The sequence below is a fragment of the Vigna unguiculata genome, chromosome 11, assembly GCF_037176805.1.
Source record: "Vigna unguiculata cultivar grain cowpea cultivar isolate G323 ecotype 2 chromosome 11, ASM3717680v1, whole genome shotgun sequence".
Classification (NCBI taxonomy): Eukaryota; Viridiplantae; Streptophyta; class Magnoliopsida; order Fabales; family Fabaceae; genus Vigna; species Vigna unguiculata.
In genome coordinates, this window is record NC_140802.1 from 40,665,867 (window position 1) to 40,689,490 (window position 23,624).

A 23,624-nucleotide genomic window follows, 5' to 3' on the forward strand; every position below is an offset into this window, starting at 1 on the left:
ACGATACTCACGTAACAACGGCGAAGATAATAAGTTTTCTGGTCCGGTGGAGAACGATCTGGGCTGATCCATTTACAAGATAAAAATAAGAGAATTTCTTCTTGCACCTTCACATTTTTTTTATTGTACTTCCATAAAGGTAAAAAGTTAAATTTATCTTTATCTTATTCTTTTATCTTTTTTCACATTAGGAATTGTGCAATTTGTAACATAATTTACATTTTTATTAGTTTCCAAATTTTCATTACGAATCATGTAATTTGAAATATAAATTTATATTAGGAATTTTGCAATCCAGAATTTATATAAATTACTCAATTCGGGATATAATTACAACAGGAACAGGAGTATAATTGAAATTTTAAAAGTATACGGGGTGTAGGAGGAAAATATAGGGGTGCGGGAAGAAATTCCCTTCTAGGAAGCCCATCATAATAAGTCACTTAAGCATAAAAGCACCACTAGTTAGCACAAATTTGACATTACCTTTGTGAGTCACAGTCCAACTCGAACACGCAACCAAAGCGGAAGCCCACACCTCCCTTCCTCTCTCTCTCTCTCTATATATATCTCAAACCTCGCTTCACTCTGTCCACAACTACCTCCTTCAAGAACTCAAACCTCGAACCCTAAGCTTTCTCTCGGGTTCAGTTTTTATTTCTCTTTGTTCCGCGAAACCCTAGGGTCATTTTTTAGATCTATCTCCATCTCTCCTTTCCGATCCAAACTTTTGTTCGTAATTCGTATTCGATTAGCGATTAAGGATGGTTTCCGACGCTAGCAAGAAGAAGGCTGCACAGAAGAAGGCCGCCGCCGCCGCTAAAAGAGGTGGAAAGGCCGCCGCCGCTGCCGTCGTCGCTGCTGCATCTTCCAAAGCTGCCGATAAGGCCGCCAACGGAATCGCCGATATGCATATATCGGATCGGACCTGTACCGGAGTTCTCTGTTCACATCCTCTTTCCAGAGATATTCGAGTGAGTAACACTAACCGTGACTGCTGTGATTACATAGTTATACATGAATCTCTTTGTTGTAGGGAATTCTCTCGTAATATAGAATCGTTTTTGTAAAATTGATGAAAAAACTAATAACACAAATTTATTTTAGTTATATCATCTATCAGACAGATATTTATGTTATGCTAGGTTTTTTTCTGAACTCTATTCCTAATGTTTGATGATACTCTACCAGGCAGCAAAATGTTTAGCAATTTAGCGCTTAGATTTTTTCGTTTACACTTTTAATAAGAAGTTCTGCCTTGGTTTCTGAAAAGCACAAAAATCTGCGAAGAGCTTTCATTAAATATATATATTCGATTTAGTCTATACGTTTTTTAGAGCAAAGTTTACAGAAGACCTAACATTATTGACGCACTTGTTGCCTGCATCCTTATAGCGGTCATAATCTATCTTGATAATGTGTAAGTTTTCTAGAATGTGGTAGACATTCCCGGTTTAGTGAGTCTTACTTGTAGCTTATTGTTGCTAGCGTGCGTGCACGTATTTGAGCGCCTAGCTGGGCAGTTGGGTCTGTAGCTTGGCTATTCTACCATGTTGCCATGGTTCTCCTTTGTGAATGTAACCAAATACTCACCCATTACAAACCCTTCTGAGGTAGGTAATGTTGTGCAGCAAATGGACATTTCTACCATATTAATTATAACTTTGTTAATGCTGATAATGATTAATGTTTTGTATTGATGGGATTGGTCATGTTTTCTTAAATTGCAGATAGAGTCTTTATCTGTTACATTCCATGGACATGATCTCATTGTTGATTCTGAACTGGAGCTTAATTATGGAAGGTTTGTTATCCTTACCCTTACTTGTCCACATGTGATGCGTTGCATATATTCGTCACTTCAATTTTTACCATTGATTGTGATTGCTTTGGATTTCTTTCAGGCGTTATGGTTTACTTGGATTAAATGGTTGTGGAAAATCTACACTGCTTACAGCCATTGGTCAGCGGGAACTTCCAATTCCTGAACATATGGATATCTATCACCTTACCCGGGAGATTGAAGCCTCTGACATGTCTGCATTGGAAGCTGTCATAAGCTGTGATGAGGAAAGGTTGAAATTGGAGAAAGAAGCTGAAATTTTGGCTGCACAGGTTTGTTGAAGTAATTATTTTTCTAGATTCTGTGCCTTTTTGTTTTTTAATTTTGTAGGCTTTCTAACTTGTTTGAGAAATCATGGTTCTAGGATGATGGAGGTGGTGAGTCCCTGGAACGTGTTTATGAGCGATTGGATGCCTTAGACGCAGCAACTGCAGAAAAACGTGCTGCGGAAATCTTATATGGTCTTGGCTTTGACAAGCAAATGCAGGCAAAAAAGACACGTGATTTTTCTGGTGGTTGGAGAATGAGAATTGCATTAGCTCGAGCTCTATTTATGAACCCAACCATTCTTCTACTCGATGAACCAACCAATCACCTTGGTATACTCTCTACCTTGGCAATTGTCCATCTTAGGCCTTTTTGGCATATTCAGTTATTTGATTTAGTTATATTGAATTTGGTGTATGCATTTTGTTCCACGCTTATTGTTGTTATTATTGCTGCCTCTTTTGGAATTTTCTACCAGCTTGTTCTTAAAATTTTTTAAATCTGTTTGCAGATTTGGAAGCTTGTGTGTGGCTGGAGGAGAGTTTGAAGAAGTTTGAACGTATTCTTGTTGTGATTTCACACTCTCAGGACTTTCTTAATGGTGTCTGCACAAATATTATCCACATGCAAAGCAAAAAACTGAAGCTCTATACTGGTAACTATGATCAATATGTTCAGACTCGTTCTGAGCTAGAAGAGAACCAGATGAAACAGTATAAGTGGGAGCAGGAGCAGATTGCCTCAATGAAGGAATATATTGCTCGATTTGGTCATGGTTCTGCAAAACTTGCTCGCCAGGCACAGAGTAAGGAGAAAACATTGGCAAAAATGGAACGTGGTGGACTTGCAGAAAAGGTGGTTAGGGACAAGGTTTTGGTTTTCCGTTTTACTGATGTTGGAAAACTTCCCCCTCCTGTTCTCCAGTTTGTTGAGGTGTCGTTTGGTTACACTCCTGATAACCTTATATACAAGAACATTGACTTTGGGGTTGATTTAGATTCTAGGGTCGCACTGGTTGGACCCAATGGGGCTGGGAAGAGTACACTACTGAAGCTAATGACAGGTGATTTGATGCCTTCTGATGGCATGGTTCGGCGTCATAATCATCTTCGGATTGCTCAATATCACCAGCATTTGGCTGAAAAGCTAGACTTGGATATGTCAGCTCTACAGTTTATGATTAAAGAATATCCTGGAAACGAGGAAGAGAAGATGAGGGCAGCGATAGGGAAGTTTGGTCTATCAGGTAAAGCCCAGGTGATGCCAATGAAGAACTTGTCGGATGGGCAGAGGAGTCGGGTGATATTTGCTTGGTTAGCTTGGAGGCAGCCACAAATGCTTCTTTTGGATGAACCAACTAATCATTTGGATATTGAGACAATTGATTCTTTGGCTGAGGCATTGAATGAATGGGACGGTGGCTTGGTGCTTGTCAGCCATGATTTCAGGCTCATAAATCAGGTGGCCCATGAGATATGGGTATGTGCTAATCAAAGTGTGACTAGATGGGAGGGTGGCATCATGGAATTCAAGGCGCATTTAAAGGCCAAGGCGGGTTTATCTGACTAAAGAAGGTAAGGTAGTGGGGATTTTTCATTGCCCGAGTATTTCTCACTCGTTGTTCATGAGTGGGTGGTACCGTTTGAGTTGGATTTCCCTCAACTTGGACGATTTCCATTGGCATAATCGGTATATGGTATAGAAAGTGGTTATGATTTTTCTTCTAGCCGAGATGCCGAGGTTTGGACTGGTAATATTTTTTTTTTCTTATCTACTATTACTATTTGTTGTGCTTATCATTTATTTGCTTGGTTGTTAACCAGCATGGATAAATGGGATATCACCTTGAGGTAGACAGTCCCTATCTGAATATCTACGATTAAGAGGCTTATTCTAGAAATGAACTATTTGTACCCAGAGTGTTATATTTTTGGTATTATAATTACTGTTAGTTCACTATTTCACTTTTTTCCCTGCTAGCTTTTCATGAAGATTCCATCCTTACCATCTTTTAATTTAATTTGAGATATGAGAAAATTTAAGAATTAAATTGCTATGTTTTTATAATTTTGAATTTTAAAACAGGTAGATGTAAATATCTCTTCTGTTTAATTTTTTTCGATGCTACAGGAGAGTAAAAGATAGATAACGATGGATTTAATATTCTTTCTTTTTACTTGATTCTTAAGTTTATATAAATGTGAAATTCTATGAAACAATTTTCGCTCCTGCTTTTCCAACGGAGCTTTCGAATCTTAACAGTACTATAGTACTAAGATTAGTTATTGTTATTTATTATTTATTATTTACAACAATGAGATTCTCCTGATTTCTATTTTTTTTAATTACACTTTAAAGTTCTTGAATCTTTCTATTATTTATTTAACAGTAAGGGAAAGTTTAATTAGTGGGGGGAAAGATATAACAGGGTCATTATTTCTTTGTAATATGACTCGTTTATTATTATTTTTTTATGAGTATAATATAAACATAATTTATATTATTTTTAATGTGATTTTTAAGTTTTAAACTACACATAATACGTGTAATTAAATGAATGTTAAATGTTTTTTCTATAAAATAAAACAGCATAATAAGAAAATGTGGACACTGCTTTTTTAATTCAATGAAACATAACATGTTATACAAGATATGAGAAACACTCCTCCGCTGTACCTCCTGAATAAAATCTGGGAGAGAACACTATCTCCTCTTTTTAACCTTTTTAAAAATGTTATTAAATAATTCTCTAACTCTTTCTTTTGAAGAGAGGATTTTATAATAGTCAACAGTCAACGTTTAGTAAGTATTCTGTGTACTCATAAGACTTTATTTATGTTCTTGATGATTTTTAAATTTCTAAAAGTTCATATTTTACGATTTTTTTTTTGTAAATTTATTATAAAATTATATATGAATCTCTTTTTGTTATTTTTTTTAAATCTTAATTGAATGATATTATTACTATAAATAGTTATTTTTTATCAAATTATAAAATTTTTAATTGTTTTTTAAATTTGTTATTTGTGCAAATTTAACAAATTAAATATGATAGTGCCTAGAAATTACTATAAAGATATTTTTTTTTTAGAAATAAAAAACATTTTTACATTGATATCTTTAATCAGGATTATAAAGAAAATTCTTTGGTGATAAAGAACAAAGTCTTCGGCATATACAAAATTCTCACTTTTTTCGCAAAAAGCTAAGTCAAAGTGACTAAAAAATTCTCACTTTTTTCGCAAAAAGCTTAGTCAAAGTGATGCCTAAAACTTTTCATTTCTTTGAAGCTTAAATCTTAATAAGGTTTGCGCTAAAAGTTAAATATGTTTTTTTCTTTAGTAAATTTTAGAATTAGTCTATTTTAAATTTTGGACTAATTTATTTCTTTATTTTTTAAAATACGTAGATTTAATTTTTTTAATTTAATTTTATTAAGTTTATTTAATATTTTGTACGCATTTCATATTTCAGTTATTTATATTGTTTGACATATTTTTGTTTTAATGCTAATTTTAAAATTCATCAAAAGTTAACGGATTAAAAATATATTTAATTCAAAGATATACTTTATTCTTATGATAATTTTCATATAAAAATATCTGAAAGTGTTTATGTGAGCTAAAAAAGAAAATAAAAATTCTTGATTAATTTTTTATACATGAGTAATAATAAACTTATGAAAGTTTAGTTTGAATCTTAATTTCTATATTTGAGAGTCTGAATACAGCTCTTTACTTGGATGAAAAGTAAATCATATATAAAAGCCTTGATATGTTATTATTTCTTTTGAATTTTTTTTTTTATATATGTTCTTGAAAATCTGAGAAATATCTTTTAGAATGTATTTTTCAATATTTAAAAGTTTTAAATCAATTTCATAATCTCGCAAGAGAAAAGATGATACTTGATCAACAGAATTAATTAATTCATAGAAAACAGTTTTCGATTCTTTTTAAAAACTAAAAAAATTCAATTCACCCTGTCTTCAACCTATTTTTTCCTTCTAATATCAATGAACTAAACCCCTTCTTCTAGATACTTTAAATTAAAAAGATCTTGCTTGAATACAGTAGAATTATTATGTTTAATATTTAAACTATTTAATTCACCTTTAAATTTTAATATCTGAACTTAACACTACAGATTACATTGAAACAATCTCTCACATTAATATATATATATATATATATATATATATATATATATATATATATATATATATATATAAGCATTCAACACCAATCTCATTGTTATATATGCAGAAAACATGTAAATGTCCAGTTTATACTGTCATGTAATTAGTAAGCATAATAATAATGGGAGACTACTAACATTTTCTGCTATCTGCTATGTGCTACGATCATTTTTTCCTCTTTTTCTAATGACTACTAAATAAGTAAAAGCTCTGGTAGTAGTATAGGCTCAAAATATCAGTAAATAGCTTTTGTAGCTTTTAGTTTTTTTTTTCTTTTACTCAGACAAATTTACCTATGTATCACAAAACTGAATAAGTAAAAAAAAATATTACTAGTGATGATTAATTACGACTTCACTTCAATAATGTGAAGTATGACGTATTTATGACCAGTAATATTTTTTTACTTGTACATTTTCATAATATCTGTACAAATTTATCTCAGATATATAAAAAACCAGCTTTTAGCCATGGTTTTTTGCAGGAGTTTTCCCTAGCAGCATCAGAATCTCTCTTTCTTTCCATTACTGATTCAACAGCATCTCAAGTTCACTAGGTCTGCAAGGTATGGTTAGTGCACCATGTTGATCAAACCCATATTCTTCTGCTGCTTCCTCCAACAGCTTCAAGAATGTTGAGTTCTTCAAAAAGCTCAATGGAACCACCAATCTCTTTGCCTCCTCATTATCCTTTGCAATCACAACAAAATGTCCTTCTTTCACATCTCCTACTTCTTCATAATCTCTTCCACAGGAACCAGATTTATGTCTCCGCAACAAGACACTCTTTTGAAGCTTTTCCAACACACCCTTCAACTTCAAAATACCACCCACAACCCTTATTTTTCTGCTGCTGCTGGTTCTTACTCCGAATCCCTCCATTTTATGTACTACTGTTAGATTATTGCTTCTTAGGTAACTCACTGAACGTATATATTTATATGTGTAGTGGTGGATGAAGAAGCTGAGAAAAGAAAAGACTTATTGGAGGGTAGATACATCACCATGTTGAACAACAACACTGAGACCAAACACGAAAAAGAGATATGGTACAAGTTAGTGGTTGAAAATTGTACATGCATGAGACTAGTAGTGCATGCATGTGCAGGTCCTGCTTTGTCGAGCTTTTATTTACTAAGAAACGTCTTTGGTTGTGTATGTCATGTCTTGTCATGTATCTGCCTGCACTTCCTAATTATTGATTAGCGAATTCTTAATTAACTCTGTCAAGGACTTTCTTTTTCCATTTATGTCATTCCTTATGGAACAGGTTGGAGTAGGAATTAATATCCATGGTGCAGGTACAGATCTTTTATAGTTTCTTGTTTATAATTTGTTTTTAAACACGTTTTAGAATTTATTATAGCTACTGTTTTCTTGCTTATTTTTGTTTATAATTTATTTTCAAATAATTTGTTTTCAAATAAGAGTGGCATAAGGATCTGTATCACTCTTTTTTATGTACTTATTAGGCCATGGAAAAGAGATGTATTATAATGGACTGAAAATGAAAATTTTGACCCGCAATAGTCAGGTTGATGGATTAACAGCTGGTTTGCTAATTTCTTTTATTTTTAAATTCTTTTATATGTTAAAAATGTAGTTAATTATGTAAATATTTTTTAATTATATTTAGTCATATACATATCTTTAACATTTTAATTAATTATTAATATTTTTGAATAAATTCAAATAATAATTACATTTAAATATTAAATTATTTTGTTATAATTAATAACTTTAATTTACTTTGTAAGGGCAATACTATGAGAACTAATATGGTATGTTATAATTCGTTCTAATTCATTTTTGATTGACATGAGAGATTGAAAATAATTTAAAATGTATCGATCGATTAAAAATCCCAATCTAATCTAGTAGTGTAGTCCACCTTATATTTTTATACAAATTTTAGGGAAATATACTATCCTGTTTATATATTTTTCTAAAAATGTTTAGGATCATATTTTTATATATTTGATGATGATTTTATTATAGAGATTATGATTATACCGTATTGTACTGTATTATATAAACACAACATCTGCAATACAAAAGTACTGCAATATTTGTCCATTTTATCTTTCTTGGTATCAGAGGTTTTAAGCTTGAAGGCTCTCGATCCAATCATGTCTTCTGCAACAAACACAAATAAAAAAAATGACCTACTCACAACTGTTTCTGTCAGGTTGGACAAAGATAACTATCTCCTATGGAAGTCACTAGTTCTTCCATTGATAAGAGGTTGTAAACTTGATTGCTACATACTAGGAATAAAAGAATGCCTAGAACCGTTTGTCACTGCAAGTGGCAAAACTCATAAAACCAATCCTGATTATGAAGAGTGGATTGCACAAGATCAAGCTCTCCTAGGTGGCTAAGAAATTCAATGACCATTGATATTACAACACAATTGCTGCATTGTGAAACCTCTAAGGAACTTTGGGATGAAGCCCAAAGCTTAGCAGGTGCATACACAAAATCAAGGACAATCTACCTCAAGTCAGAATTTCACAACACTCGCAAAGGAGAAATGAAGATGGATCCATATCTTCTAAAAATGATGAACTTTGCTCATAAATTAAAGATGGCAGGATCACTAATCTCCAACTCAGATTTGATGATTCAAACGCTGAATGGACTGGATGCTGATTACAATCCGGTGGTGGTCAAATTATATGATCAAATCAACCTTAGTTGGGTTGATCTACAAGCCCAACTATTGGCTTTTGAAAGCAGAATAAACCAACTGAATAATTTCAATAATCTTTCAATGAATACTTCAACAAACTTTGCAACCAAAATTGATTTCAGAAGCAACAAATTAGGGACACAAGGTAATTGGAGGGGCTCTAACTTTAGAGGAGGTAGAGGAAGAGGTAGATCTAAACCAATATGTTAGGTATATATATAACAAGATCAGACACATAGCAGTGAATTTTTTTTATCGTTATGATAAGTTATACACATGTTTAAATCATAATGCTGAAAATAACAAGAGAGAAAATCACAATGCTTTCATAGCCTCCCCCTACCACAGTCAGGGCTATGAATGATACTTTGATAGTGGAACTAGCAATCATGTGACCCATCAAAATGAGAAACTTCAAGATCTTAATGATAACAATGATATAACTTATTCTCTCTTAGTTGGAAATGGTGAAAGATTGAAAATATTGGCCTCAAACACAACTAAATTGAATAACATCAACTTGCATAATTTTCTATATGTTCTAGAAATAACAAAATTTGTTGAGTGTATCTAAGCTAACTGCACACAATAATGCCCTTGTTGAATTTGATGCAAACTACTGTTATATGAAGGACAAATTGACAGGGAAAATACTACTAAGAGGGGAACTTAGAGATGAATTATACCAACTTTCAAATGTCAACTCTCGAGTCAATAAAGATCCATGTGTCTACATGTCACTGATAATGTCCATTTTTACCTCTTTTTGTGTGTTTATTACCATGAATAAATCAACTCTTTCCTAGCTTTTATCTTGTTATATCCTTAAATTTAGTGTGTTTTGTATTGTTTTGTGTTTTAGTTATTTTATGCTTGTTTTGTCTCTAATATCTCTTTTAAGTGTGTTAAATAAGTTAATAGGAAGCATTTGTAGTGGAAGAAAACAAGCAAGAACTCAAGGGAGTATGATTGAACAAGAAAATATTGATTTTGAAGCAAATACCCATGTTGGGCGCCACTGGAATCACGCTCAATGCTTCAAATACATAATGCTGTCAAACTGCCTAAGGTTGAGCGATGGCGAACTGGGGCTGAGCGCCACAAGGCTGAGCGATGGAAAGTGGGGTTGAGCGCCATTCAGTTCGCAAAATCTGGCGCTGAGCGCTTCAGAGACAAGGCTGAGCGATGGCTCGCTGACATGTCAAAAAATGGGTTTTTAATCTTGTTTCTCACAAGGGTTTGGACCATTCCTCATTTTGCACAATAGAGAAACACTTTTGGGTGTTTGGAGAACCTCTTGGAGGTTGCTAGGGGTGTTGGGAAGCTCTCCCACTTCTCCTTGGGTCTTCTCCTCCATTCATGGTGGTTTTCCCTCCTTTTGGGGTTGGAGAGAAAGATGGGTTACAAATTGGAGGTGTTAATGCGAAGGGAGGCACAATTGGAGCATGGAACAACTGCTAAGAACCTTGGGAGAGGGCTTGCATCTTCTCTTTGGTTTCCATCTCTTCCCTATCTCTCTAATTTATAAAACCTAGGTTCTCCAGCATGGAGAGCTTAACCTATTTGTTAAGTTTAGATGTAATGAACTAAATTCTTGTGTATTTTGTGATGTTAATCCATATATTTTTCCATTTCTATGTTAGCATTTGATTTCCATGTTTAATGCTTGCTTTGGTTTGGTCACTCATGCATGATTTATGGTTCTTGAGGTGTTGGAAATGTCTTTTGAACCTAGAACTGAAATTGAATGCCTAATGGAGCTTGTATCTAGGGATAAAACATGATTCATTAGTAGTCTTAAGACTCTTGAACTTAATGTATGATTTCACTTGTTGAGGATTCAAGGAATTAGAACTTGATGAGTTATCATAGACTTAAAGTCGCTAGGAATAAGATTTGAGTATTCTTATGAGTTGATTTTGACATGAAATTGGAATTGAGATGTTTGTGAATGCATGAGAATAAAGTGAATGAAATATAATCTTGACAATTGTATATAATCTATGTTAAATTTCTGTTGCACACCAACTGTTTGATAAAATACCAAAAAGAGTTTCTTTGCGTTTTTGTGAGCTTTGTTGTCTATTTGAGTTGTGAATTATGAGAGTTGTCATGTGTTGCACAAGTCCATGTGGAGAGAACGATATTTATTACTTGCTACATGCGATCGGTGCACTTGTCGTTTTTCACCTAACAGTCGCTAAAGCAGAATTGACATAGAAAGCTTGCACACCCCAACAATGAAGTCTTAGAAAAGGTGTTGAAGAATTGCAATGTCAAGACATGATCACGTGATCAATTTTTCATTTTTGTGAAACTTGTCAATTTGGAAAACTTCACTTGTTACCATTTAAATCTTCTTCCTCTCATCTAAGGAAGCTTTAAAATTGATTCACAGTGATGTATGGGGACCTGTCCTAATTTTATCTCCCTCTAATTTTAAGTACTATGTTCTTTTCATTGATGATTACAGAGGTTCACTTGGATTTTACCTTTAAAACAAGAATAAAAAAACAATACATGCTTTCACTCAATTCAAAAGTCTGGTTGAAAACCAATTTAACAAGAAGATAAAAGATCTTCAATGTGACGGTATAGGTGAGTTTAAACTTGACCAGAAAATAGCTATTGAATTAGGAATTCAATTTAGAATGTCTTACCCGTATACCTCTCAACAAAATGGTAGAACTAAAAGGAAACACAAACATGTGACTGAACTAGGGCTCACACTTTTGGCACAGGCAAAAATGCCTTTACACTATTGGTGGGAAGTTTTTTCTACTTCAGTTTATCTCATCAACAGATTGCCTTCATCAGTTAACCCAAATGAAAGTCCTTTTTCATTGTTATTTGGAAAGAGACCTGACTATGATGCTCTAAAGCCATTTGGTTGTGCCTACTATCCTTGCCTTAAACCATACAATCAACACAAACTTCAATTCCACAGTACACAATATGTATTCTTCGGATACAACAAATCTCACAAGGGTTATAAGTGTCTAAACTTTCATGACAAAATTTTCATCTCAAGACATGTGGTCTTTAATGAGAATCACTTTCCTTTCCATGATGACTTTCTTGACACAAGAAATTCATTAAAAACACTAACTGGAACAATCGCTATTGTTCTTCCTTCTTATCCTGCAGGTACCACTACAAGCCACACAATTAAATCAACTCACAGGGAGGTGAATCATCAAGAAGGTGACTTAGTTTCCAATGAAGAGCAACCAACTCTCGATGCCTTAATTGTCAATGATGATCAACCAACGTTAAATGGTATCTCTATTTATGAAGATAAGGCAACTTCACATGTAAATGACACACCAAAAGAAAATAAACAACAAACTCAGTAGGACAACACACACTAGATGCAAACCAAAAGCAGGACAAGGATCTACAAGCCAAAAATGACCTATATAGGGTTTTCAGAAACACACACAGAAGACAAGGAACCAGAAAATGTTAATGAAGCTCTACTCAGTCCAAAATGGAAAGCAGTCATGGATGCAAAATTGAAAGCTCTAGCACCTAATCATACTTGGACTTTGGTACCATTTTAGGGGCAAAATAACATCATAGACTCCAAGTGGGTCTTTAAAACTAAATACAAGGCGAATGACTCAATTGAGCGAAGGAAATCAAGATTGGTTGCCAAAGGTTTTCAACAAACTGTGGGGCTTGACTATGATGAAACCTTTAATCTAGTGGTCAAGTCTAGTACAGTAAGAATTGTCCTATCCATTGCAGTACATTTAAATTGGGAGGTTAGGCAATTAAACATAAATAATGCATTATTGAATGACAATCTCAAAGAAAATGTGTTCATGCATCAACCTGAAGGATATATAGATTCAACCAAGCCTGGCCACATATGCAAATTAAACAAGGCAATTTACGGACTGAAGCAAGCCCCAAGGGCTTGGTATGACAAGTTGAGAGACATTTTATTAAGATGGGGCTTTCAAAACACCAAGAGTGATTCGTCACTATTTGTTCTTAGAGAAAATGATCATATCATACTCCTTCTCATATATGTTGATGACAGGGAGCAACAATAAGTCTTTAGAGACTTTCATTACTCAATTAAACATTATTTTCTCTCTCTCAAAGACCTTGACCTTCTACACTACTTCTTGGGAATTGAAGTACACAAAGATGCTGGTGGAATGTACCTTAAACAAACAAAGTACATTAGAGATCTACTCAAGAAGTTTAATATGGAAAAAGCTTCATCTTGTCCTACACCAATGGTAACAGGGAAATTATTCACTACTAAAGAAGACCTTATTGCTAACCCTACACTAATAGACAAGCTATAAGTGCATTACAATATCTGACCAACACTCGACCATACATAACATTTTCTATCAACAAACTCAGCCAATATATGAGTTCCCCAACAATAGATCACTGGTAAGGAATAAAAATAATATTGAGATTAGGCCACTATCATAGATGATAGGAAATCCATAGCATGGCAATGTGTTTTCCTTGGAGAGACATTGATCTCGTGGGCCTCAAGAAAACAAAAAGTGGTGTCATGGTCAAGTACAGAGTCAGAGCTTTAGCTGACCCAACAGCAAAAGTAACTTGGATCATATCACTTCTAGATGAGCTAAAATTCCTTATGTCTAGAAAGTTGGTTTTGTGGTGTGATAACTTGAGTGCTAAGTCACTGACACTAATCCAGTGATGCATGCTCGGTCTAAACATATTGAGATAAATGTTCACTACATTTGTGATCAAGTGTTCAGAATCAAGTCACACTAGCATATGTACCCACAACAGATCAAATTGTAGATTGTTTAACCAAACCTCTCACACACACAAGATTCAACATTTTGAGAGACAAACTTTGGATGACTGAGTCACCTCAGTTTGAGAGAGAGAGTTAGAGAAAATTACGATTCTAATTATTAGAATCAATATCAGAGATATTATGTCAATAATATTATCCTACTATCCCTAATATTATGTCCGTGTATTATTTATCATGTGTGCAACCATCATTATCAATTATTTCATATATTGTTTATTGTATTCAATGATAACTTTATTATAAAGATTATGATTGTACTGTATTATATAAACACAACATCTACAATATAAACATATTACAATATTTCTCCATTTTATCTTTCTATAATGATTAACAACAATTATATAATTATATTTGAGATTGAAATATTGATGTATGTGGTCATATATATATATATATATATATATATATATATATATATATATATATATATATAAGTGATAGATGTGATAAAAAAAAGAGAAAGGTGGATAAAAATAATAGGTATTAGTTATGTGTTAAGAAAATGTGACGAAAATTCAACTAAACAATAAAAATAAACAATGCACAAAATAAACATTAAGTTTAAATAGTATAAAACTAAATATGAGTAACAAATGTGTTTCAGGTTTTTAAATTTTTAATATATTTTAACAATGATTATTTAATTTAATCTTCTGCCTTTTTAATACATAATGAATTCATTAGTGTCTTGGGTCTTGTAGAGAGGAGTGAGAGTTACATATCATAACAATATAAGAATCATTAGGGAGATGTCTGTTTAAAGATATTTTCATGAATTATTTCCAGAAGTGTTATAAGGAGTAATAAAATTGTAGAAAAAGTTTAAAAATGTTTTTATTATGTTTTAACATTTAAAGAAATATGTTTAACCAAAACAATAAGCAATTGTTTACATGAAAACTATAAATAGATTAAAATAAATTGATTAGGTAAAATGTATTTTGAGATCCTATAAAAATTCTAAATTGTTAAATATGTTCCTTTTCTTTTGTATTATTTTGGTGCCGTTTGAAATCTACTAAGTCATCCCTACTTAAAATTTTGACACCTATATATATTTTTGGTTGTTTGGTCATTTTGTATTCAAATACTATTCAATTTACTAAAACATCCTTTCTACTTTTTTAAATATACAAAAATGTCACTAATAAATACTTTTACTACTATCTATTATCTACGAAAATGTCACTCTCAGTATTTACAAAAATATTACGATATCAATTACTTGTTATTTTTTATTTATTGTGTTGTTTATTTATCTTTAAATCTTTGAAATTAATACTTTTTTAAATATACAAAAATATCACTCTCAATATTTACGAAAATGCCACTATAGTCTCAATTACTTGTAATTTTTTATTTATTGTGTTGTTTATTTATCTTTAAATCTTTAAACTTAAAAAGTAGTTACTAATATTTGGTAAATTAATAGATCTGGAAAATATATTTTTATAATAATAATTATATTACATTTATAATTATTATTATTATATTACTAGCATAAACACAGGCGCGAAGGCTTCGCGTCTGTGTGTATGCATTTTTTTAAATATGCGTGATATTATATTAGTAGGTGATAATATTGTAATATTATTAAGTTGTTATATAAACTAAAATTATATTTATTAAAAATAAAGTGAAATATATAAGAACAAATGAAAGAATAGCCATTGATAAATAAAGAAGAAGAGAAAAAACAGAGATAGCCGAATTTATAAAAAACTTCTAAAAATAACGGTCAATTTTAAAAAAATTAATAAATTATTATATTTAAAGGGTAAAATTGGCATTTTGAAATGTGGACGCAAAGAGGGGAATTCCCTTTATATATTGTTATAGATTATAATGGTATTATTATTATTATCATTACAAGATATTATTATAATGATATTATTATTATTATTATTACTATTGTTATTAGTATTTTTATCACTACGTGATATTATTATTATTATTATTATTATTATTATTATAGTTAGACACATATTTTGTTTTTGTTTAATATCAGAGCATATCTCAACCACTTATACTTTTTATTTGTTTTGTTGTTGATAATCAAAATCAAAGTAATTATTTAAATTTAAAAATTAAGTACTAAAATTAGCAAAATTATAAAACTTAAAAGTAACTTTTTTATATGAATAATTATTTCAATTTAAAAAATAATAGTTAAGAGGATAAATTTATAAAAAAAAAGGACACTAAAAATATGTATTGTTTTTTATATATAGTTATAAATTATTACTGTTAATATTAACTTTTACATTAAAACTTTTAGTATAAACATTTTTATTATTATTATCATTAGTTTATAATTAATATCATTAGTATAAACATTAGTTTATCATTATTATTATTATTATTATTATTATTATTATTATTATTATTATTGATAATGTTATTATTATAAATATTTTTTAATTATAAAAAATATTATTGTACTAAATAATTGTATTAAATAAATTTTTAATTTTTAAAAAAATTATAATTTATAATAATTAATAATATTATTATTAATATTTTTAGTAGTTAATTATATAATTTTTAAATTTATTTAGATAAATATAATAATTATTATATTATTATTTTATAAAAAAGAAAAGAAAAAAAAACCGTGCATACGCACGATTACATACTAATTTATACATAATTTTAGGTTTATCTAAAATTTATAACATGAATAATACTAACAATAAATGGAAAAGTTACATTAAAACAAAATAGCATAGGGTTAATTATTAGTATAATCAAACTAAGTTTTAACGTAAAATTTTAGATGTTATTCATATAAACTTTCTGTTGATTATTTTTGTTGACAAATATCTAAACATATGTTTACATTCTAGAAGGACAAAATAATACAAATACTCTTAAAGTATATTTATAATTTTAAGAAAACACAAAATCACATCTATCGACGTTCTTATACGAATTATCATAAAAAAAAAATTGATGACGTAGCAATTATTCGAGAGTAAAATAATATAAGAATCAATTTATTTGAAACTTGACATTACTGTAAAAGTAAACTTTCAAAACGTTACTACGTTATTTGAAACTTGACATTACTGTAAAAGTAAACTTTCAAAACGTTACTACGTCATATAATGACGGTTAAAAATGTAACTTCTTCAAATGAAATGTGGTGACATTTTAGTTATTTAAGAAAAATTTTGAACAACGGTCGATACCTCAACAAACATTGTCAAAATTAGTGTATTTTAAAAACAATGATACTTATTTTACACAACCGTCGTTAAAAGTGATTTAGATGAGAGATGACATTTTCCTGTTGCAACCGTTGTCAAAAAATTGGTGCATCTTGTTATATTTTCATTTTCGCTTCCCCTACTCACACATTATTTTTTTCTCTCTCATTATCATTCTCATTAGCATGTTACATCGTTGTCTACCCTCCTCAATACTCACATTGTTGTTGTCACTCAGTGCACTGTCGTCGTTTGTGTTGTCGATGTGTTGGCCGTTGCTCATGTTGTCATCGATTCGTGCCGCCATTGCTATGCATTCTAATCATGATGCTGCTTGTTCACACACCTTGCTGTCACTGTCATTCTTACCTCATTACCACCCACTACAAGAAAAATATGAAATAGTGACCAAACCGAAATTTCGGTCACTATATGACTAAAATTGGTCATTGATCAAAATAGTAACTGATATAGTAACTAACTAATTCGATCACTATTTCCTTAGTGACTAATGCATAATGCTTGAATTAGTGACTGAGTGAGTGATTGATTCAATAACTAGTTTAGTAATCAAAATTTATTACTAATTTTGATTTAGTCAAATAATTTAACTCTAATTTAGATACCACCTTTTTAGTAACTAATAATATTATTCTTTAATTTTAATGGCTTTCTTAAAAATAAGATGCTTAGTATTATATAGTATAAAATTTAGCTCTAATTTAGATAGCACTTTTTTAGTAACTAATAATATTATTCTTTAATTTTAACTGTTTTCGGACAAATAAGATGCTTAATATTACATAATATAAAATTAATCAATGAAAACTTTAACATATACGTACTTATAGAGTATAAATAAACACTAAAAGTTAAATAAACTTTAAAATCATAAGAATATGTAAACTAGTTATTTAGACAGGTATAAATTATCCTTCAAACATAAAATGTATTGATAATATAATTTCAATGTTGCCTTTAAGAAGAATACATTTTGAATTTGGTAAAGTTACAAATATAACATGCTTTGCCTTCGTTCCCAATAATATCAGCCAAGTGAGTTTGTGGAGGGAGTTAAGGACATCGTCATCAACAAAGTTTTCAAAGATTTAATGGCCAATGAGAGCAACAAGGCCACAACTAAGTATCCCCACCACATGGTTGCTTCAATCTTCCCCAGCATTGGCAAAAGTCACATCACCCAAGCGCTATTACTGTCGTTTGCACTGTGCTGTCGCCGTTTGTTTATGGGCGTTGTACTATATAAAGGATGATTAAAATATTTATGTTCGTAGTCATAACTTTCGGTAAAAATTAATTTTTTTTTTAAATTTTGAATTAATTTAGTTTTTTATTTTCGAAAAATGTAAAAATTTAATTTTTTGACAAAATTTTATTACTTTTATTTTGACATTTCATGCAAATAATTTACTTTTAAATTAAAATTAAAACACTTTAGTTTTGACATATACCGATTCTTTTACTGTCACATAAGGTTTTTTATATACTGTATTTTATAATACTCAAACCTTCCATAAAAAATATTAAATACATAAATAAATGTTATTCTACTATTTTTAGGGCATTATCTTGTTTAGATTCATTATGGTTTATTTTCAATCTAACTTTTTCACACAAATAGTTTATTTTTTTAATTAAAATTAAAATATTTTAGTTTTAACATTGGTCAATTCTTGTACCGTCAGATAAGGTTTTCTAAACTGTATTAGGATATTTTATAATAATGCTTTAAAATAGATTTGATTTGCCACATATTTACTTGATGATTATATTTTTTTTTTTTTGCTCTTTTCTTTATATCCGTTATACATAAAACTTAATTGTTTTGTTTTTAATAGGGAAAAAAAATGGATAACAAATCAACATCAAAATAACAAAGATAAAACTGAAAATAAAATGCTGAAAATAAAAGACTTAGAATAATTCACAAAAAACAGTCAACACTAACCAAATGTCAAATATAACTACATGATTGAAAATGACATATTTGACATTTGGCTCAATCAATAAATGATGCAGGTAACATACAACTACAAAATAACATATATGACCTTTTTCTTTCATATATATATATATATATATATATATATATATATATATATATATATATATATATATATAATGGTCCATGATCTAAGATGATATATATGTAATGAAGCAAGATAGTAAGTACTTCACATGTTAGTAACACCACCAAAATTAAAATTAGGGTATTTTAATACTTTACTTTATATTTTTTCATTTGAAAACACTTACTTTCCTCATACTTTTCATTTGAAAGAAATATCATTATTTTGTTTTTCGAAATAAGAATAAAATGTTGAAGATTTTTCACTAAATGAATAAATAAGTTTTAATTTAACTTATTCTCCATGGTGTTTTGTAAAGTAATGACACTTGAAAACATTATCTCGTTCTAGTTGGTTAGGTCAATAAACAATAAAATAATCAAATTAATTCATTTATAAAATAATGCATGTCATGTTTATATATATATATATATATATATATATATATATATATATATATATATATATATATATATATATTGTGTTTTTCAATTATAGATTCATTATTTACAAATTTATTATATCGATTGGAGTTTCACAATTATAACCGATAAAAGAAGTAACTTACTTTTTCAAAAACAAACAAATAATATTTACTTTCTAAATTTTTTATTTTCTTCCATTATATCAGAGAAAATTTTCATATTTTTATTTATTTCTTTCTATTGACAGAACACACCAAAATTCATTGCCAATTAAAACTCATAACAATAGTATTTTTTATATCACTGAAAGTATTTCTATTTTTTAATATTTATACCAATATATATATATATATATATATATATATAATGTCTCATAAATAAATTACAATGTTTAATTTTAAGAATTAAGAACCATATATATATATATATGTATATATATTAACAAAAAATATTTTTTTTTTATAAATGACACCGGAGATGAAATACATTTTAATAGATATATCGACTTGAAATTTTAAACAAGTACTAAAATTTATATATACACATATTCTATTTAGTTGACCATTTAAGTTGTAACATGTATAAAACAAAAGGTTATTCTACTAATACTAGAATTATCATTGTCTCAGTGACATATAGTATATTAATTTCAGAACTTGATCAAATATATTAGACCTTTGAACACACATTTTAGTATGACATGCACTAGAATATATTATAAGAATATAGATATTTAAACAATGTGACTACAGGGACACAATAAAATCTATGTTTTTGTTACATTATAGTACAAAGTAGATTCTTCATTCTCGTGTACACATTTTCTTTCTAATTTTATTCTTTAATTAACTTTATCTTTTAATTGTGGAAACTACGTGCCCCGTCAATTTTTACCATTTTTATCTTTTTCGTTAAGTAATAATTAATTTTTCTAATTATTACTAAAATAGAAATGTTATTAAATTTAAGAAAAATATATTTTAAAAGATAATTATAAAAAAAATGGATAAAAACTTTAAAGGATAAGATAGTGAGATGTGTACTTAAAAGGGGTTACAGAACATTTATCAAAAACAATTATATATATATATATATATATATATAATTATAAATTATTAGTAAAACAAAGTTAATAAATTTAAACACATATATTTTCAGAAAATAATTATAACAAAAATAGATACAAAATATAAAGAGTAAAATGATTAAAAAATAGTTTATATTGATAAGGGCAAAATTGGTAGTCAAATTGTATACCAACAACCTGTAACTGAGTTACCAAAAACAATTTTCTTTATTAATAATTATAGACTATTTGACATTTTTTTTATAATTAGCATTGTTTTAAATAAAAATGTCATTAAATTTATAAAAGATATATTTCTTAAAAAGTAATTATAAAAAAGTAGATACAAATTTAAAAAATAAAATAATTTATATTAGTAAGAATACAATCAATAGCAAATGTGTATAACTTAAAGAGATAGTTATAGATATATAATTATAGATAATTATAAATATAATTATTTTTTTAAAAGTGATTATTTGACATTTTTTTTTAAATTTAACCATTATCTTAAATTAAAGTATGCATTTCTAATAAAAAAATTATCTACAAAATAAATGTAACGTTTCATTTAATTATTATGCTTATGCGGAATTAAAAGACACGTCACACAAAATAGTAATAGGGAGTAGTCCGGGGGTCCTTATCACAATTCCTACAACCTAGACACACACGATGCCAACGGAAAACCAGATACAAGTCTATCAAAGAGGATAGAGTAGTAATGCATAAAACGATACATGGGCCATAGCCCTAAAGAAATCATGAATAAGATAAATCCAGCCCAAAAGGCCAAGCAGCGGAATCACCATTTTCTTGCTGACCACGAGAACCTCGCCCATCTGCTCCCATCAATCAAATTGATGATCATCGCAATAAAGAAGAACCACATACAAGATAACCATACAACAAACAGGGTAAGCTAGAGCCAACAATATTTTCATCATACAGTTAAATATACTTTCACCATCCAATATCCATACAACAACCAAGCATGTTATGACTTTTCAATCAATACACTACGACTCGACTCATCCGGATACGTATAACTTGGTCGGATTCAGCAGATGCCCGCACTTGTGGTGGATACCTCTGCTCACCCCCGAGCTGTGTGTTACAAGTGTTACGATGGATCAATTTTCCCTCACCACAAGGTTAGCCCTTAATGAATTTCGGGCCTCCTGCTACTCTCACCACAGGAGTCAGTCCGCTCTAGGTGAGACTAACTGACCCCTTAGAGTGTCAGGATGCAACCTTACCTTGAATCTGAATCCTTACCTAGTTATACATGGGGCACCACCATGGACACCCACTACCAGGGGCCATGGATTACGTCCCGACCACTAAAGCGCAACCCCGGAGGTCCCACCTAGAGACCCCAAGGAATTACACGCTGACACGGACCAACATTCATAAATCAACAATAAGAGAACATTAAATCATATTTACAATTCCATACCAATCCCTGAGATTAATTCCTCATACGCATCACATTTTGAATCCATACACCTGATCATCACCACCCCATGAGTCTAGGGCCTTATCTCATATCAATACCATGTTCCTTTAGTTCCAAAACACTCATTCATCTCACATGCCAAGTTCCCACAACACCTATCATTCATCATTTATGAATCATGTAACGCATATATAGCAATCCATTAGGCATATATCCATACATATGTACATGTACCTCATCATGGCAGTCATACCCATACAATTCCAATCACAAGAGAGTAAACACACAACCAAACACAATACAGTCTCGCCCAATCCCTCGCTCAGGCTGAAGGGTCTCGCTCAGGCGAGACATTCACGCTCAGGCTAGTCCCCTTCGCCTAGGCGAGGGCTCGAAAAGGGCATCGGGAAGCAACGCGAGATCTCGCTTAGGCGAGATGCTCGCTCGCTTAAAATAAGGAGCGGATCGCCTGGGCGAGCCCCTGTTTGTCTCGGCTAGGCGAGGCTGGCTCGCCTGAGCGAGATCAACAGGTCCCACCACTGTTTCAGCTGTAGCAGCCATGTTTTCCAACCAAACAAATCATGCAAGATAACTCTCACGCATCAAAACGAAAGATCAAACCATACAATCAACAACCAACTCATACACAGTTCAAAACGACTCGAAACTAGAAACCCTAACTTCCCGTACCTGGAAAAGGGTTAACCGAGCTTCGACACGGGACCTCGAAGCGCAACAACTCAAAGATGGGTTCGCAGAACTGGCGGGACAGCGGAACAAAACCAGGGAAACTGTGTTAACGGAGGCTTTTTTAATCGAAAACACAAAACAAGATAGCAAAAAGGAAACTAACACTGTTGGAAGAGACACTTACATGGAGTATAAGTTCCTTTAGCTTAACGTGACAGTGGAACAAAAACCCTAGCGGAGGGGGATTGACGGCTGCAGCTCAAGTTCTCTGAAATGGAATGAAGATGTGACTTAGGACAACTAGAAATGATTTTATCTACTGGACCAGCCCCTTAGGCCCACTTACAAAAACAACCCCTTTAGTTTAGGGCAAAAAGAATAATGAATAATATTAACGGGCCTTACAATAAATAAAAATTTCTATCATAAAATTAAAAAGTTATTCATATTTATTTTTATAGTTATATTAATAATAATTTTATTATAAAAGAAATAAACATACATGCCCTTATATTTATATCTTTTTAATTCAAAGATGTAATTCAATGGAAATATTATATTAGATCTATATGAACATTGTTTACTCTGTTAAGATTTAAAAAAAATCTAAAGAATTAAAATAATTTATTTTCAATCTACTATTAATGTTTTGAATTGATTTTCTGTTATTTATATCCGTTACGGTTTGTATTTAAACACTTTACTAATTATATTAAGGAAAAATCCAACTAAATTTACAGTTACATCTGATATTATGTATTATATATTATATTTTATACACACGTAGGAATAATAACTAATAAAAAAAGATAAGTGATTGGTTCCTAATTCCTTATATAAAGTTACAAGAGGAGACAAACC

The 23,624-nt window shown here is 30.5% G+C and overlaps 1 protein-coding gene and 1 pseudogene across 2 annotated transcripts; both read left to right on the forward strand.

Annotated features, from left to right (window-relative positions):
• The first annotated feature begins 506 nt into the window (after positions 1-506).
• On the forward strand, positions 507-4,074 carry ABCF1 (ABC transporter family protein). Of its 2 annotated transcripts, XM_028054085.2 has the most exons (6): positions 585-974; positions 1,489-1,613; positions 1,731-1,804; positions 1,905-2,115; positions 2,208-2,442; positions 2,622-4,074. In XM_028054085.2, the coding sequence occupies exons 2-6, from the start codon at positions 1,551-1,553 to the stop codon at positions 3,677-3,679; spliced, it is 1,641 nt and encodes a 546-aa protein (XP_027909886.1). In that variant the 5' UTR covers positions 585-974; positions 1,489-1,550; the 3' UTR covers positions 3,680-4,074. The 2 variants fall into 2 exon arrangements, with proteins under 2 accessions (XP_027909885.1, XP_027909886.1); XM_028054084.2 differs by lacking the exon at positions 1,489-1,613 and having other exon boundaries at positions 507-974.
• A 4,067-nt stretch (positions 4,075-8,141) lies between these two features.
• Positions 8,142-11,096, forward strand: LOC146881906 (uncharacterized; annotated as a pseudogene).
• Positions 11,097-23,624: the final 12,528 nt, after the last annotated feature.